Source organism: Vulpes vulpes, chromosome 14 (assembly GCF_048418805.1).
Source record: "Vulpes vulpes isolate BD-2025 chromosome 14, VulVul3, whole genome shotgun sequence".
Classification (NCBI taxonomy): Eukaryota; Metazoa; Chordata; class Mammalia; order Carnivora; family Canidae; genus Vulpes; species Vulpes vulpes.
Window position 1 is genome coordinate 120,984,725 of NC_132793.1, and position 17,235 is coordinate 121,001,959.

Here is a 17,235-nt window from a genome sequence, read left to right on the forward strand (position 1 = left end):
TTAATATTTTATCTTATTTGGAAACGATCTGGATATTAAATGAATTTAACTTAAATCATTATCTAAATTAACAAAACTTCACGGTTTCAGGTTATCAAAAAGGTTTGGAGGAAACTAAAGTTTACCCTACAACTTTTTATTCTATATAACGTCTTTTTAATTGTTTTTAACAATCATGTTTAGATTATACACACAAGCCATTAGACAGAGTCAGCCATCACCCCCAAGCTTTTTTTTGGCTGACAGATTTTGTGAGAGATCAAATGAATTTATTTGATTAGTAAACCCAGGTAGAATAAAAGTTTTATATTTAATATGATAGCCCAAAAGATATGTCTGTTTTAATTAAATCAACATACTTAAGCTAGCTTTTATACTGAAAAATTATCCTAGATCATGTTTGGATTCATTTCTGAGATTTACAGATACTTAAGCACTTATTTTTAAGACTGTTAAACAGAATTCTTTTTAATTTTTTTTTTTTTTTATGATAGTCACACAGAGAGAGAGAGAGAGAGAGAGAGACAGAGACATAGGCAGGCTCCATGCACCGGGAGCCCAACATGGGATTGGATCCTGGGACTCCAGGATCGTGCCCTGGGCCAAAGGCAGGTGCTAAACCGCTGCGCCACCCAGGGATCCCAACAGAATTCTTTTTTAAAGTGAGCTCTATGCCAAACGTGAGGCTTGAGCTCACAACCAGAGATCAAGAGATGCATGCTTTACCAACTGAGCCACCCACGTGCCCTATAGAGAAGATTTTTGAGATTTGTATTTGTTGAGGCACCTGGCTGGCTCAGTAGGAGGAGCATAGGGTTGTGAGTTCCAACCCCATATTGGGTGTAGAGATTACTAAAGAAATTTTTTAAAAAGGTTTTATATTTGTAGAGACAGGAAATCTTAAGGAGGCTCTCTGCTTTAGAGTTTGGGCTAGAGAGCTTTGTTTGCAATTTGAATTTTAAAAAGTGTCCCCCCACCCCCTTTTATTTTCAGTCTTAGGAATTGGGATGGTCTAGATAAGAGTTACTATTTAATATCAAAGGCACAGAGGAAGAATGCAAATTCCTCCCAGGACTTTGGTTTCCTATGGTCAATATTTATAAGCCTTTTGAAATAATAGGGGAAGTTTTGGAATTGGTAATAAAAGGAATTAGGTAAACTTTGAATTGCCTCTGGAGTTGCATTTCAAATTTTGCCAAGATTTGTAAGATGTAGACAGTTGCTCTAAATTCCTCAAAGAATTTGTTTGCAATTTGAATGAAATCATAGGTTGATCCACCCATCTAATTACATTCTTCTCTCCCCCCCCCCCAGTAAATACTTTTACAAAGGCTTTAGGTGATTTTTTTCTTTCCTTCTGGAGACTTACTTTCATTTTAGCTTATGGGAGGAGTCCTAAAAAAATACTCTTACCAGGCTCTGAATATCAGCTCTCAGTCTGACCAATCTCCAGTCACAGAACTACTTAAAGATTCTTTTAGGTATCTTGTCAGTTTTCACCTGGGACCAACTGCAAGCATTTCTGCCATATCAGATAACCCCCCCCACCCCGGACGTCAGAGGGATCCCCGGGGAGAATGCAAAAGATAACTTATTTTTGTGTCTTTACTGGGTCTTACAGACAGATCTGGGAGAGCTGACTCTCTGGTAAGAATTTTTTTCCTTAGCCCACTTTACCAGTTTTCCTGGGATCCCATCTGTAGCTCTGTTTCTTACAGGAATTTGGCAAGATTTTTTTATTTTTAATGTTAGTTTTCCCTTGGCTATTTAAGAGAATAGTGTAGCAGTTTACCAGAAAATCTTAAGAGTCCCATTTGGGAGGAGCCCTCCTTTTTTTTTTTTTTTTTCTTTTTAAAATGCCTTTATTACAAATTTAAAATCTAAGGAAGCTTCTTTCCCCCCTACTCAAAGAGTTCATTAGTATAGACATCAGAACAAGTTCTTCATTTTATTTTATTTTTTAAGTTCTTCATTTTAAAATATTATTTATAAATTGTTAAAAGATGATGTCCATGGGCACCTGGCCAGCTTCTACCATGCAGTGCAATCCTCAGACAGCCACCATGCCAAGGGCCAACAAGGTTGCCTCACCATCCAGAATTTATAGGTCAATTCCTGCCCTTTGAGTGTAGCAGGATATCGGAAGGTAACCAGTGATATTTAAATTTGTTGGCACATAAGTGATTGAATTTTCGATGAGAATACCCCATGGGCACTCCTGCGGAGAGCTGCGGAGAACATAAATCTTCAGGAGTCTCACCACAAAAAAGAGCTGGTTAACACCTCGTCAGCTCACAAGGTGACCAGCTGTGCCGCGGCAATCCCGTCCCGGCACGTCCACATACCAGGTCCTCGCCGGACACCTTCCACTCACATAGCATGACTTCAAGTGCAGCTCAGATATGGGAGTGGTGTCTATAAGGTCATTAACGTGGTTTACAGTCCATAAAGGAGGCTCAGACAGTAGTACTAGAATGAATCCTCAAATAAAGGAAGATAGAAGGAAGCAGTAAGAATTAGGGGATCCCTGGGTGGCTCAGTGGTTTAGTGCCTGCTTTTGGCCCAGGGCATGATCCTGGAGACCGGGATCAAGTTCCGCGTTGGACTCCCTGCATGAGCTGCCTACATGGAGCCTGCTTCTCCCTCTGCCTGTGTCTCTGCACCGCCCCCCCCCCATGTGTGTCTATCATAAATAAATAAATAAAATCTTTTTAAAAAGATTAAAGCTTTTTGCTTTTAGGTATCATTTCTGTCTTAGTTTTTCACTAGCCTTTTACAACAAATCTTTTAATGAGGCTATTTTGGAATTTTGAAGCCTTTTGGTGTCTCTTGCATACCAATGAAAATAGGCATCCCATTCTGTTTGATTTGGAAGGCTTGCTTTTAAATGTATTTATTAAATGATCTTATCTAATTGGAACATTTCTTGAAATGGCCATTATAATTCTAGGTTGTAATTTCTTGGAGGGCAATTTGGTAGGACCTTAGCCACAATTAGAATTTAACCTGCCTTTTCTGTGCAGCCATATCTAGCCATAAATGGAGTAAACTCACATTTTTGTCTGGCCACATTTTGGGGCTGCCAATCTGATGGTTACCAAATCAGGATGTCAGGACCCAAAAAAGCTTAGTAAGATTTTGCCGGTTTTGTCGATGTATCTTCTGGACCATAGTTCTTAGGCATAAAATAAGCAGGAGTACCAGAAGGAAGTAAGCTTTACTCTCTAGAGTTTAAGGATCCCATTACCCAACTTTGGTTTTCTTAGAAAGCTAAGCCTAGTACCTAAAAGGGATGTGCTTCTGGATTGGGAATTGCACAGTGTTACAGTGTACCTCATTGCACAGAAATTTTCTTGAGGTTGCCAGGTGACCTAGTGTCAACCTAACTAGTTCTGCGACCCACTTAATACAGGAATCTTTGGGTTGGGTGATGAGTACTTTTAACAGCTTTTTTTTTTTTTTTTTTGCTTTTTTTTTAAATAAGATTTTATGTATTTATTCATGAGAGACACAGAGAGAAAGAGAGGCAGAGGGAGAAGCACGCTCCCTGTGGGGAGCCTGATGTGGGACTTGATCCCAGGACCCTGGGATCGTGATCTGAGCCAAAGACAGGTGTTCAACCACTGAGCCTCTCTAATAGCTCTTAAATGCTTCCATTGCCTACCAATTTTTGTGGCTTTTTCCCCCCTGAGATTCCTGTTAGCCATAACCCTTTATGCACACAAAATAAGACAAACAAACACATGCACCCTAACATACCAGCAGCAACCAAAAGATGTTATTGTGGACTGGCCAAGAGATGGCCTTGCATACCATCACCAGTTCTCAGCATGGATTAAACCAGCAGACTTCAGTAAGTGGAGACTGTGGATTGGAATTGAGGAAAGGACTAAACCACCAAATCCCAGTAAGTGGGTACTGTGACCAGAACTGAGGAAAGGAATTCCAAACAACTGGGGAATTGTGGACCAAATCAAGAGGTAGAGAATCAGGTTCCAGATGGAACTGTGTGTCAGATGAAGCTGACCCACTAAGCCCTGGATTAAAAAGCCAGTTAGTTTAGGAGTTCAAGAGAAAGAGAGTAGAGCTCAGAACTGACAGGAAATTCCCAATGGCCCTCAGAAATGACTGGAAAGAAAGTGAACTAACTTCAGCAGTTCATGGGCTCCCACACCTGTGTTTCTTGTCCCCAAAGCTGTCAGAAGTCTCCTTTGATCCTGTTGCTTTCACCAAATTTGTTAAATAAGAAAAATTAAACAGTAAATGTAAAGATCGTATTGGCTTTATTCAACAGTTCATGACTTGGGCAGCATCCCATCTAGTAAATAGAAAGGAGCTCTACCAAGCTGTAGAAAAGGAATTTTTTTTAAGATTTTATTTATTTATTAATAAGAGAGAGAGAGAGGTAGACACACAGGCAGAGGGAGAAGCAGGCTCCTTGCAGGGAGCCCGACGTGGGACTCGATCCTGGGTCTCCAGGATCAGGCCCTGGGCTGAAGGCGGCGCTAAACCGCTGAGCCACCCTGGCTGCCCGAAAGGAACGATTTTTAAAGCCATAAATGGAGGGGCTCCTGGGTGGCTTAGATGGTTCAGCATCTGCCTTCGGCTCAGGTCATATTCCCAGGGTCCTGGGATCAAGCCCCACATTAGTCTCTCTGCTCAGTAGAGAGCCTGCTTCTCTCCCTCTGCTCACTGCACCACCCGCTTGTGAGTGTGCTTTCTCTGTCTCATTCTTTGTCAAATATGTAAAAAAAAATCTAAAAAAAAAAAAAATGCAGAGGGAGAGTGTAAAAAGGAACTTATTAGCAAAGAATACATTTTTTTATGCAACGTCACCTTCCTAAGGGGAATGGAAGGAGTCTCTGGATGGATTATCTCACTAGTGCTGACTAGGTAATTCCATGTTGACTGGCTAAAGGTTACAGTTCTTGGGGTTGAAACTGCAATTAGGGGGCGCCTGGGTAGCTCAGTTGGTTAAGATCTACCTTCAGCTCAGGTCAAGATCTCAGGGTCCTGGGATTGAGCTCAGCTCCCTGCTCAGTGGGGAGCCTGCTTCTCCCTCTGCCCCCTCCTTGTGCTCTCTCTTGCTTCCTTTCTCAAATAAATAAAATCTTAAAAAACTCTGCAGCTAGATTGGGTATTAAGTCTTGGCTTGCTGACGTGGGTTTTAGCATGAGCGACTATTTTTTTGGCCCGCTGTCTCCTTTTTAACAATATGAATTTTAAGGAGGACACAAGCTTAGTCTTATGTACATTATATAATCAATTCATAAATATAGGTCATTAATAAATATGAAGTGTCCTTAATTTAAGAGAATTACTATAAATCTGTATGATAATATGAATTTTTCGTAGCTCAAGAGAATTAGTAATGATGAATAGTAGTAGTCTTACAATATTTTTTTCTTCCTCCTAGATTTCAACAGTCAAATTAAATCAAGCTGGGCAATCATGGCAGAAGGTGGATTCGATCCTTGTGAATGTGTTTGCTCTCATGAACATGCAATGAGAAGGCTTATCAATCTGGTGAGATAAATGGGATAGTCCTATTTATCAGAATTAAACTGTACCCCTTTCTGTCCTATTTCTGTGGGAATGTTGGTTATTGGAGGATTTTCATCTGATTGTCACTAAAATTATTTCATAATTGAAATTCCACAATGGTTGAAGTCATAATGGTCAAAGTTTGCTGACAATTCTTTTATTAGAGATAAAAACAGATTGCTGTCTTTATTTATGGTATATTTATGTTGGTGATATCACCATCATAGGTAAGTAACACGTGTATAGCCTTTTCTGTCTTGTATTATTGAATATAGTGTTTAGCTATATGGAGCTTATTTACCTGATAAATTGCTATGAAGACACAGTTCCTGTTGTGACATGGTTTAGATCCTACTGCAACAAATGACATGACAATAAAAATCTCTATAGAAAGCATTTCCAAATCCAAATCAATTATTTGATAGAGGCAGTTTTCTGAACAACAGGTTTTAGATAGTCTCATTGAATTGATGTGAGATTTGAATTTATAAGGTTTTTAAGACTCTCCTAAGTCTCTAGAATCTTAAATACAGGACATTTTATATATTATACTTTATACTTTTTATGTGGAAAAGAAGAAATTTGATTATTAAAAAAGTATATTATTGGGATCCCTGGGTGGCGCAGCGGTTTACCGCCTGCCTTTGGCCCAGGGCGCGATCCTGGAGACCCGGGATCAAATCCCACGTCAGGCTCCTGGTGCATGGAGCCTGCTTCTCCCTCTGCCTGTGTCTCTGCCTCTCTCTCTCTCTGTGGGACTATCGTAAATAAATAAAATTAAAAAAAAAAGACATAACATTTTTTTGTTCTAGAATATTATACACAGGTGTATTATCATAGACCAGTTAATAAAGGCAGGAATAAATATTTGCTCAAATATATGAATTGGTGGTTAATAAGTAGGTTTTTTGCTGAGTCAGTGTCTGTATATAGTGATCAGAAGTGTGTTTTCTGTGAATGATTTTCCTCTTAGAGTCAGCATATGTTAGGACTTAATGATCCTAAAGAATGTCTTAGAGGGAAATCAATAAAATAAGAACTTATAAATTAAATTAGACTTGTGGCTATAGAAATAAAATGGCAATTTCATATCTGTGATAACTTGATATACAAATAGATGAGTCTGAATAGAGAATATTTAAAGTATTTTCTCCGATTTGTGACATTAAATATAAAATTTTATGTCCAAATTTAAACTTAAGGCAAATTTTTTTTTTCAAATTACTGTGATACTAGGAACAAAAAATAGACTTGTAATTTAACTGGTAAATTTTCCCAGGAGATCAGTTTTTGATAAGAATTACTACCTCATTTTTTCTTAGTATAGTATTTTTATTTTTAACATACTACCATGCTTTTTTCTCTTAGCTCTGCTGCTTGTTTTTTAGAGATGGCTAAACCTAAGCTCTACTTTTTAGGATTTCCTGTACATTTCTGTTCTCTTTAGTAGAATGTCAGGAAACCATATTTAGCTTTTGTTTTGTTTTGTTTTAAATAGGTACATTCATGCCTGATGGAACATTGTTTATAGCAATTCTAGTGTAAAATCTATTTTATATGAAAATTTTACAAACCTTTAAAACTGTACACTTTTTAGTCTGCGCTGGATATTTTCACACGATGTAAATCACTGATGGGTGATCCTGGATAGGTGATCCACTGATGTATAACATGCTGATAGTAGTATGGAAGATGCCAGGAGAGAGGAGGAACTCATTTGATTCAATAAGGAAAGTAGCTGATTAGGCTTGATAGACATTTGCTTGATTTGAATTGTGCTTTATAATTTTTTTCCTTTTCTTTAAACTCCAAATCAAGCAGCATTTTGGAGCCATATCTACTTAGTAGATATTAAGTGCTTTCTAAAAACGTTTCTGAAAGAGAGTATCTTTTGAAATAACATCTCTAACTTCAGAAATTAAAAAATAAGGTCTAACAGTGTTTCAGTGTTGTATAATAGTCTTTATTATAGCATTATTTCTAGTGTGAATAGTTAAAAACAAACCTAATTGCCTACCAGTAGGGCACTGTTTATATCGTGGTATGTTCATATGCTGGAATCTTAAACAGATGTTTAAAATAATTATGTCTTTAAAGAATATATTAAAAAAATAATAATAAAAAATAATTAAAAAATAAAGAATATGTAATAACCTAAGGGAAATTCATATACAGAATGAATAAAAGCAAGATATAGAAATGGCATTTAGTTTGGTCTTGCTTTTCTGTACCCACACATACCATATATATATGTGTGCCTAGGAAGAAAAGACTTGAAGAAAATATGTCAAAATGGTATAAAAAGGTGAGACTTTTTTTTTTACAGTTTTCTGTATTTTCTGTGATATCTTATAATCAGAAAAAGGTTACTTAACAAAAACTATTTTTTTTTTTGTTTAAATATGGTCAGCACTCTTTTATAATACACTAGGCTTTTCTACTTCTCATGCATTCATTATCTTGTACTCTTATACTTTTTTTTAGTACCTTTATCTTATTACTCTGTGGAAGTCTAACTCCTTAGCCTATATTTTACAAGCAGTTTATCTGAAGGTATAGTTTTTCTGTATTAGTTATAACCACTAGGATTTAGATGTCTGCATGTTCAGGAAACTCATAGATGCAATAATAATGTATTACAGTATGACGATAGAGCAGAGATTTTTTTCTCATCTTTCTAAACATGGACATTTGATTCATCCTTGCAATAGAGTAGCATCTCATTAATTCTAAGTACTAATTTGGAATTTTTGTTTTGTTTTTACTTCATATAAACTGGATTTTCTTATAGGTTAGAATATTACCAATTCCTGAGGACTTAAAGTGCTGATAGTAAGTAAAAACCTGAGGAAACTTGAGGATTTTATGATTATTTATGGTTAGCTCATTAGTTGTATGCTGGGCTACAGTATAGTTTTGCCTACTCTATGGAAATAGATGGGTTTTGCTATGGCTTATATTCACCTTAGGAGCAGTTAAGATTTTACCATTATTTCCTTTGTATTTTAATAAAGTTCTTTTTATTTACAATTTAAAACTAACTTCTGTTCCTAGTGTAGTAACAGTATCAGTTAAGGTTCTTTATTATAGGTTATAGATGTTCTGGCTGCATTAAGCAGAAAAAGACATATTAAAAGGATATTATGTGGCTCACACTGAACCAGGCATGGAAAATGAATAGGATCAAAGGGAGGGTAAGTGCCAAAACAGAAAGAGCCAAAGTCATACCATAGAATGAAAGCAGCCAAGGTGCTGCTTGTTCCTGAATTCCAGAGTTTTATATGTCCAAGTGTTGATGCACTATCTCCATTTAGATAAGTAGTAGATATCTTATATCTGATATGTGTATTACCAAATTTTTTTCTTGCTCCCAAGCTTAAACTTTGTGTCTTCTCTTTTCACTCCATTATTCTGATTGCTTAGGCAATACCTTTTTTTTTTTTTTAAAGAAAGGATTTTATTTACTTATTCATTAGAGACAGAGAGAGAGAGAGGCAGAGACACAGGCAGAAGGAGAAGCAGGCTTCACACAGGGAGCCCGATGTGGGACTTGATCCCAGGTCTTCAGGATCACACCCTGGGCCAAAGGTGGCGCTAAACCGCTGGGCTACCGGGGCTGTCCCTAGGCAATACCTTTTATATCAGTTTTTAATCCCTCAACCTCATAGCTAATGCCGAAACATCCTTTTGGCTCAACTTTAAAAATATATTCAGAATCCAGACATTTCTCATACTTCTGATGCAACATCCTCATCTGGTCTACCATCAGCTCTTGCCTGGATTATTGAAATTAGCCTCCTTATGATCCTCCTTGTTTCTACCCTTCTTGTCATTCCCCACTTTCTTCAAGTTTAGTTCTCACTATAGCAGCTGATCTATTTTTGATAAATCAGATAATACTCCTCCTTCTCTCAATATCCTACAGTAGCTCTGCATAACACTTAGAGTGAAAAAACAAACAAACTTTATGTAGCTCTACATGATCTGTCCCCCCCCCACCACACTTTTCCACTTTGCTCACTTTGTTCTAACAATTCTGGCCTTCTTACTGTTATTGGAAAATACAGGTCACATACAAAGGATCAAGAGTATAAAGACTTCAGACTTTTCAGCAACAGAACTGGAAGGCATTGGAACAAGACGTTAAGTTTTGAAGGGAAATTATTACAAATACAGCATTTTTTTAAAAGATTTTATTTATTTATTCATGAGAGACACAGAGAGAGACAGGCAAAGACAGAGGCAGAGGGAGAAGCAGGCTCCTTGCAGAGAGCCTGATGTGGGACTGGATCCCGGGACCGCGGGATCACGCCCTGAGCCGAAGGCAAATGCTCAACCACTGAGCCACCCAGGCGTCCCACAAATACAGAATTTTGTATTCAACCAAAGTATTGGTCAAATAGGAGGGAGCCTTAAAGAGAAGAAGTGGTACCTCATGTACCATTTCTTAGATAGCTGTGCACCAGGACAGGAACGCAAGACAGCTGGTTTCATTAAGAGGGTGTCACATGGCTCTAGCAGAGATTTTTCAGAAAGATGAATTGATAGAGTATCTGGTGAGTCTATGTATCTGGTGATCTAGAAAACTGAAAGCAAATTGTCAAAAGTCATAGAAAACCAAGTAAATGGGGGAAAGAAAGAATAAGGAGGTACAGAAAAGAAAAAAAGTAATTATAATTCACTACATGGTTTAAGAGCATTTACATAGTGATAATATTTAAATTGACTATTGAGCTAAACTAATTTACCATGTAACTATTAGGAGATGGCAAGAGTGTACATGTGTGGTGAGTTCAGAAGAGAGAGAACTAAGAACTAGATTTTCATATTTTATACTGGTGAATCCATGGATATTGCTTAAAACTGAAAAATTAGGGGTCCCTGGGTGGCTCACTTGGTTGAACCATATGCCATTGGCTCAAGTCAGGATCCTAGGTTCCTGGGATTGAGACCCATGTCAGACTCCCTGTTCCAGGGGGAGCCTGCTTATCTCTCTCCCTCTGCCTGCTGCTCCCCCTGCTTGTGTGCTCTCTCTCTCTTTCTCTCTGTAGAGTAAATAAAATCTTTTAAAAAATGGAAAAATCAAGAAGTAGCAATAATGCATATTTATATATAAAGACATGGAGGTAAATACTAAAACGATCAGCTAAAAGTTGAAAGTTGTTGCCTCTGTGAGAGGGGAAATAGGAAGAGATGAGGAACTGCTTTTTTTTTTAAAGATTTTATTTACTTATTCATGAGAGACACACGGAGAGAGAGGCAGAGACACAGGCCAAGGGAGAAGCAGGCTCCATGCGGGGAGCCCAACATGGGACTCGATCCCAGGACTCCAGGATCATGCCCTGGACCAAAGGCAGGCGTTAAACTGTTGAGCCACCCAGGGATCCCCGAGGAACTGCTTCTTTTGGGAACAAGCTTATAGCACTGTTTAACTCTATAAATTGTATATGCGAATAGCTAATAAAAATTAAAACAATAAAACAAAAAGCAAAAATCTTTCAGTTTAGAAAGTAAAAACAAGAGGTATACATCTGTTGAGTCGCTGGGTGTGTTGCCTTTCTTTTCCCCTGCATGGACTATAAAGTGACTGGCTAAGGGCTTTGCTATTGGCTAAAACTAGATTACTGCTTTCTAAGAAAAGTAGAAGATACTCCTAAGGAGAGCTCCTACTTGGATGTTAAGGACAATAAAGAAGCCAGATCTCTAATGGTTGTAGAAGGGGAAGGAAAAGGAAGAATGCCTGGTTCAGTAATGAGGTGTACTGTATATATAAAGCCTTAGAATGAAGTGTTCCCTACTTTGAGCATTAAACGGTTCGTTCTCTAGCCTGCCTGCATGCTTTTTTGATAAGGGAAGCTGTCTGCGTATCCTAACTGCTCACCGACCGAGTCTTTGTTTAGTAACGCTGAAGAGAAAAACAAGAAAGCAGTCGAAAATAAGAGGAGCACCACAATGTGGTTGGACATTGCTACATTCAAAGACAAGATGAAATAATTAGGTTTGTCTAATAGGAAATCATTGTGAAGGTTACGGCTATCATTGCAGACTTACACAAGTAAGTTGTGCTAGTCTTAAATTTCACCAGCAACATGATTTTCTGAAATGCTAAATAACACTTCATAAAGTTGCACACAAAACTGAGTATAATCTTCCCTTGATTTAAATGCTGGAGTCTAGTTAAATTCCTTGATAATTCAGTGTGAAGTAAAAGCATACAAAAAATAACTATTGCTGTTATTTTTTGATGGACTTAGATTATAAAGGCTCCGATTTTTCCCTCATGTGAATATGTGGCAGGACATTTCTAAGTCATGTGGGATGTAAGCCAATCACAACAACCAAAGATCTGCCTCTCAGATCCAGGGTATCCTGGTACTCCCATATTGGAGAACATTTGAGTCAGGTGAAAAGTAGAGTTTAAAAAAAAAAAAGGACTGGCAACCCCGGTGGCCTAGCAGTTTAGCGCCGTCTGCAGCCCAGGGTATGATCCTGGAGATCCGGGTTTGAGTCCCACATCGGGCTCCCTGCATGGAGCCTGCTTCTCCCTCTGCCTGTGTCTCTACCTCTCACTCTCTGTGTCTGTCATGAATAAATAAAATCTTTAGGAAGTAAATAAATAAAATAAAAATTTTTTAAAAAAGGATGCCTGGGTGGCTCAATGGTTGAATGTCTGCCTTCGGCTCAGGGTGTGATCCTGGGGTCTGGGATCAAGTCCCACTTTGAGCTCCTTGCAGGGAGTCTGCTTCTCCCTCTCCTTAGGTCTCTGCCCCCCTCTCTCTGTATCTCTCCTGAATGAATAAATAAAATCTTTAAAAAAAGTCTATAAATAAATAAATGCCAAATAATCTTATGAAGGCAGGCAAGAATAAAAAAGAGAAGGCATAATTCATAGAAAACGTAAGTAAATTGTTATGTATGAGTGGGTTATAATCCCCTGTTAAAAGAGACAGATTGGAGTTTTGAAATGCTATTTACAGGGCAGACAGACACTGAAAACAAAATATCATAGATAAGGGATAAAGGAGTGGGAAGGAGCTATCTCAAAAGAATGGGATACCTCTAATCTCAAACAAAATATAATTCAAAGCCAAAACAAATGGAACACATAAATAATATTGACAAAAGATAGCATTCATCAAAAAGATATGGACCTCTATGTCTTGAACAACAGAAAGCACAAAGACTATTAGAAACACAAGAAGAAACATACTTTAGAAATATTTGAGAAATGATAGTGAAAGCCATAGAAATGCTTTTGCAGGTTGAGTATGAGAGTGTATATGGGAGGAATATGTGTAGGTCAGTATGTTTGTAAATACATAGAAATGAGGGGATCCCTGGGTGGTGCAGGGGTTCAGCGCCTGCCTTTGGCCCCAGGGCGTGATCCTGGAGACCTGGGATCGAATCCCACGTCGGGCTCCCGGTGCATGGAGCCTGCTTCTCCCTCTGCCTATGTCTCTGCCTCTCTCTCTCTCTCTGTGTGACTATCATAAATAAATAAAAATTTTAAAAAATACATAGAAATGATTTCCAAGGGATATACCTTGGCTCCTAATAATGCCTAATAATGCTTGAGGAGAATTTGAAGCTAGTCTAGGTACTAGTTTTAAGCCCAAAGGAAGTCTCTGTTGTAAGTTTTCCTTTTACAAATGAGGACACTGAGGCACAGAGAGGTGGTCACTTTCCCCAGATGTTAGAGCTGACTAGAGAGTGGCAGAGGCATATTCAACCCTGGCAGTTTAACTCTAGGCCCTGGGCTGTTTCTTTAATTCCATGTTTAGTTATGCTACTTGTTGGTCTACTTCAAGCACCTTTAAGAACACTATATTTGTGATCAGTGGGGCTCTAGGGGAGGATAGGAGAAAGCAGTAAGTCAGAGACTCTTGACTGCATTTTGACATTTTAAAACTATGTGAGTGCATTACATAGTCAAATAATTAACCCTAAAAATAAAACTTTTTTAAAAAAAGATATATTATTTGTGGGAGAGAGAGCGTGCGTGCACACACGTGCTTGCAAGCAGGAGGAGGGGCAGAGGGAAGAGGGAGAGAGACTTTGAAGCAGATTCCCCGCTGAGCATGGAACCTGATGTGGGCTTGAGGCCACGACCTGGAGATCATGACTTGAGTCAGAAATCAAGAGTTGGCTGCTTAACTGAGCCACTCAGGCACCCCTAAAAACAAAATTTTATAAGCTACTTCAAAGGCATTATAAGCAGTAAAATAATATACACTAATCACAGACTTTTTCACTGAAGAATAAAATTTTTGAATGTACTACTGTTACATGATTTGAAAAGAAAATACATTCTATGATGTTTACCTTTCCAGTAATTCTAATAAGACTTTTTTCTGTTTTTACATACTTTGATTACTAAATTGATAGACTTTTTCTCATCAGCATGTGAAAAAAATATATAAAAATAGAAAACCTTGTATGTTTCCTAAGGAAAGATGGACACAAACAGCAATTCAAATTCTTTACTATTGCCTCACCAGTGCTTATGTAAGTTCTGATTCTTTAACTGCTAAGCTCTACTGGTACAAAGAATATAAATCTGATTTTCATTTATTTTATTTTCTGTATGCAATATGGACTTTATGTTCTTTAACATTTTATTTATTTATTCATAGAGAGAGAGAGGCAGAGACACAGGCAGAGGGAGAAGCAGGCTCCATGCAAGGAGCCTGATGTGGGCCTCGATCCCTGGTCTCCGGGATCATGCTGGAGGCAGCGCTAAACCCACTGAGCCACCAGGGCTGCCCGCAATATGGACTTTATTTATTTATTTATTTATTTATTTATTTATTTATTTTTAAAAAGATTTTATTTATTTATTTATTCATGAGAGACACACATAGAGAGAGGCAGAGACACAGTCAGAGGGAGAAGCAGGCTCCCTGAAGGGAGCCTGATGTGGGACTCGATCCTGGGACTCCAGGATCACATCCTGGGCAGGCGCTAAACCGCTGAGCCACCCAGGGATCCCCGCAATATGGACTTTAAAGCAGATGACTGTATCTCTAATTGTTTTATAGGGGTGTTTTTAAATGATACATTATAAACAATTTAAGTTTGATAAGACTGCAGTACAAAGAATGCCCATTTTGGGGTGCTAATGACAAAGTTTTGCTTACTCGGCATCTCCTTCCAATGATTTAATTACTTCATTGAGTTACACACTTGTTCATAACAAGGTTGTATTTTACTAGGTGTATGTATGTATCAATTTGTCTCAGGAATGTTCAGAGACATTAATAAATAGAGGCAATATCTGACATTAAAGTCTATTTCTATCCTATTCTAATTAGTGCTTTTTCACTAAATACTGGCTGATCAGACTCAAAAGAAGTAGATAAGAATATATAGTGAGTTCCTTTCAATCAAAATCATATATCTTTATCAAGTTATTTTGTTTCATTACTTGATTTAATATGGGAATATGCCCAATGATAAATATGGATTTTTCTTGACATAGTAGTAGAATATTCTACATGTGTAGAAAGGTGCCAACACAAAATTTTAATGTAATTATAAATCTTTTTTATTTTAACTCTACTTATTTATTTATTGAGAGAGAGAGAGCACAAGCAGGGAGAGGAGCAGAGGGAGGGGGCAGTTCAGCTCTGGGCTGAGCATGGAGCCCTATGCAGGACTTGATCTTATGACCCTGAGATGATGACCTGAGTAGAAATCAAGATTTGGATACTTAACTAACTGAGCCATCCAGGTATCTGATTTAAAATTTTAAATCAGGGATCCCTGGGTGGCGCAGCGGTTTGGCGCCTGCCTTTAGCCCAGGGCGCGATCCTGGAGACCCAGGATCGAATCCCACATCGGGCTCCCGGTGCATGGAGCCTGCTTCTCCCTCTGCCTGTGTCTCTGCCTCTCTCTCTCTCTGTGACTATCATAAATAAATAAAAATTAAAAAAAAAAAAAATAAATAAAAAATAAAATTTTAAATCAATTTTTTAAATTTGGTATTTTTTGTGTGTGCCCTTTGGGAGCCTAATATTCTTAAAAATTTTTTTTAAAAAGACATTTCCTTATAATTACTGTATTTAGTTGTTTGGGGTTTGGGTTTTTTGGTTTCTGTTTTTTTTTTTTTTAATGATTAATATTTCCTTACAATAATAAAAGTGGCCTGCAGAGGGACTTTTTCCATTCCCATTGATGCCATTTGCAGAATTATTTGTGGGTTTACCCTTATTTACTCTCTTGCCACCTCCTCCTTCTCCTGTTCTCCTTGAATGGCTGTCTCTTGGCATAAAATTTCTTCTATTAATGATAGTTCCAGAAAGAGAGAACAGGTAGATTTAGTAATGTGAACTTGGATTATCCTCTGTATCTTTCCTGTTCTCTGTTGTAACCTAAGATTTAGAATACAGATAATCCCCCCCCCCCCTTTTTTTTTTTGGTTTGTTGAGCTCTATATTTCAATTCTAAACAGTGTAACTGAAGCATGAACATTTTTAATTTACTTAAATTTGTTTTCTTATTAAAGTAGTATAAACACGTGATCTGGGAGATCCTTGGTCAGATTCCTATTTATAGGCCCAGAGGCCTTGTAAATTGTGGCTAATGTTCATGGTACTTAAATCATTCACATTAAGATTCATTGGACTTTTTCCCAGATGAAAAATATGTGTGCCTGAAAAATTTTTTGAGAAACTTCTCTAGCAAATAGAGCTATTGCTAGTATCTTATTTAATTGTAAAACATTCAGTTATTGAAATAATATATAAATATGTTCTTTAAAAAAAAAAATCAATATGGGATGCCTGGGTGGCTCAGTGGTTGAACGTCTGCCTTTGCTCAGGTCATGATCCCAATCTTAGGGATCGAGTCCTACATCAGGTTCCCTGCAAACAGTCTGCTTCTCCCTGACTATGTCTCTGCCTTTCTCTTTGTGTCTCTCATGAATTAATAAATAAAATCTTTTTAAAAAATTCAGTACATTAAAAATAAGACTAAACTCCTCACTCCTCTATATTTGGCTTATTCCCTACTTCCCTAAATGAATTTGGTGTGCATCTTTTCAGATCTTTCTAACAAATACATATTTAAATACTATGGTATGTGTGTGTGGGGGATTGTGCGTGTGTGTGTGTATATATATGTATATATATATAATATATTTAATAATAATAATATATTTAGCATTTTACATGTTGCTCCAAAACCTTTTTAATCATCTGATTAACTTTTGGGTTCTTTTTGGTCAATAAAGGAAATTTTTGTCAATTTTTTTCTTTAAAACCATAATACTTTTTATGAGTATCATTCAGGCACTAGAAGACTAGTTAGTCCTTCTTTGGTTAGAGGTATAATTCACTTTACCAATTAGGAAGTGAAGTTATGTTTTACTTAAAAGATAAAACAGTGGGGGCGCTTGGGTGGCTCAGTTGGTTAAGGGTCTGCCTTCCACTCAGATCATGATCCCAGAGTCCCCGGATCAAGACTCACATCTTCACTTCAGGCTCCCTGCTCAGTGGGGAGTCTACTTCTCCCTCTGCCCCTCACTTCACTTGTGCTCTCTCTCTTTCTCAAATAAAGAAAGAAAATCTTGAAGAAAAAAAAAAAAGATAAAACAGTGATTGCACATCAGTATATTTAATTCAATAATTCAGGCAATGTACAGTAAATTTTAAAAGAGAAAGTAAAAATCTTGTATTTTTCAACCTCTCATGC

At 37.6% G+C, this 17,235-nt stretch overlaps 2 protein-coding genes across 2 annotated transcripts in view; both read left to right on the top strand.

Annotated features, from left to right (window-relative positions):
- SMIM14 (small integral membrane protein 14) overlaps nucleotides 1-17,235 on the top strand; it is an 82,208-nt gene that overhangs the window by 32,199 nt on the left and 32,774 nt on the right. Inside the window, exon 2 of the mRNA XM_025997830.2 lies at nucleotides 5,417-5,526. Within this exon, the coding sequence (XP_025853615.1) occupies nucleotides 5,452-5,526 (75 nt within the window). The 5' untranslated portion in view covers nucleotides 5,417-5,451. The remainder of the gene's footprint in view (nucleotides 1-5,416; nucleotides 5,527-17,235) is intronic.
- The window catches only part of UGDH (UDP-glucose 6-dehydrogenase), a 91,909-nt gene continuing 80,121 nt past the window's right edge, over nucleotides 5,448-17,235 (top strand). The window contains exon 1 of the mRNA XM_072737856.1: nucleotides 5,448-5,526. The gene's annotated coding sequence lies outside the window, so the exon portion shown is untranslated. The remainder of the gene's footprint in view (nucleotides 5,527-17,235) is intronic.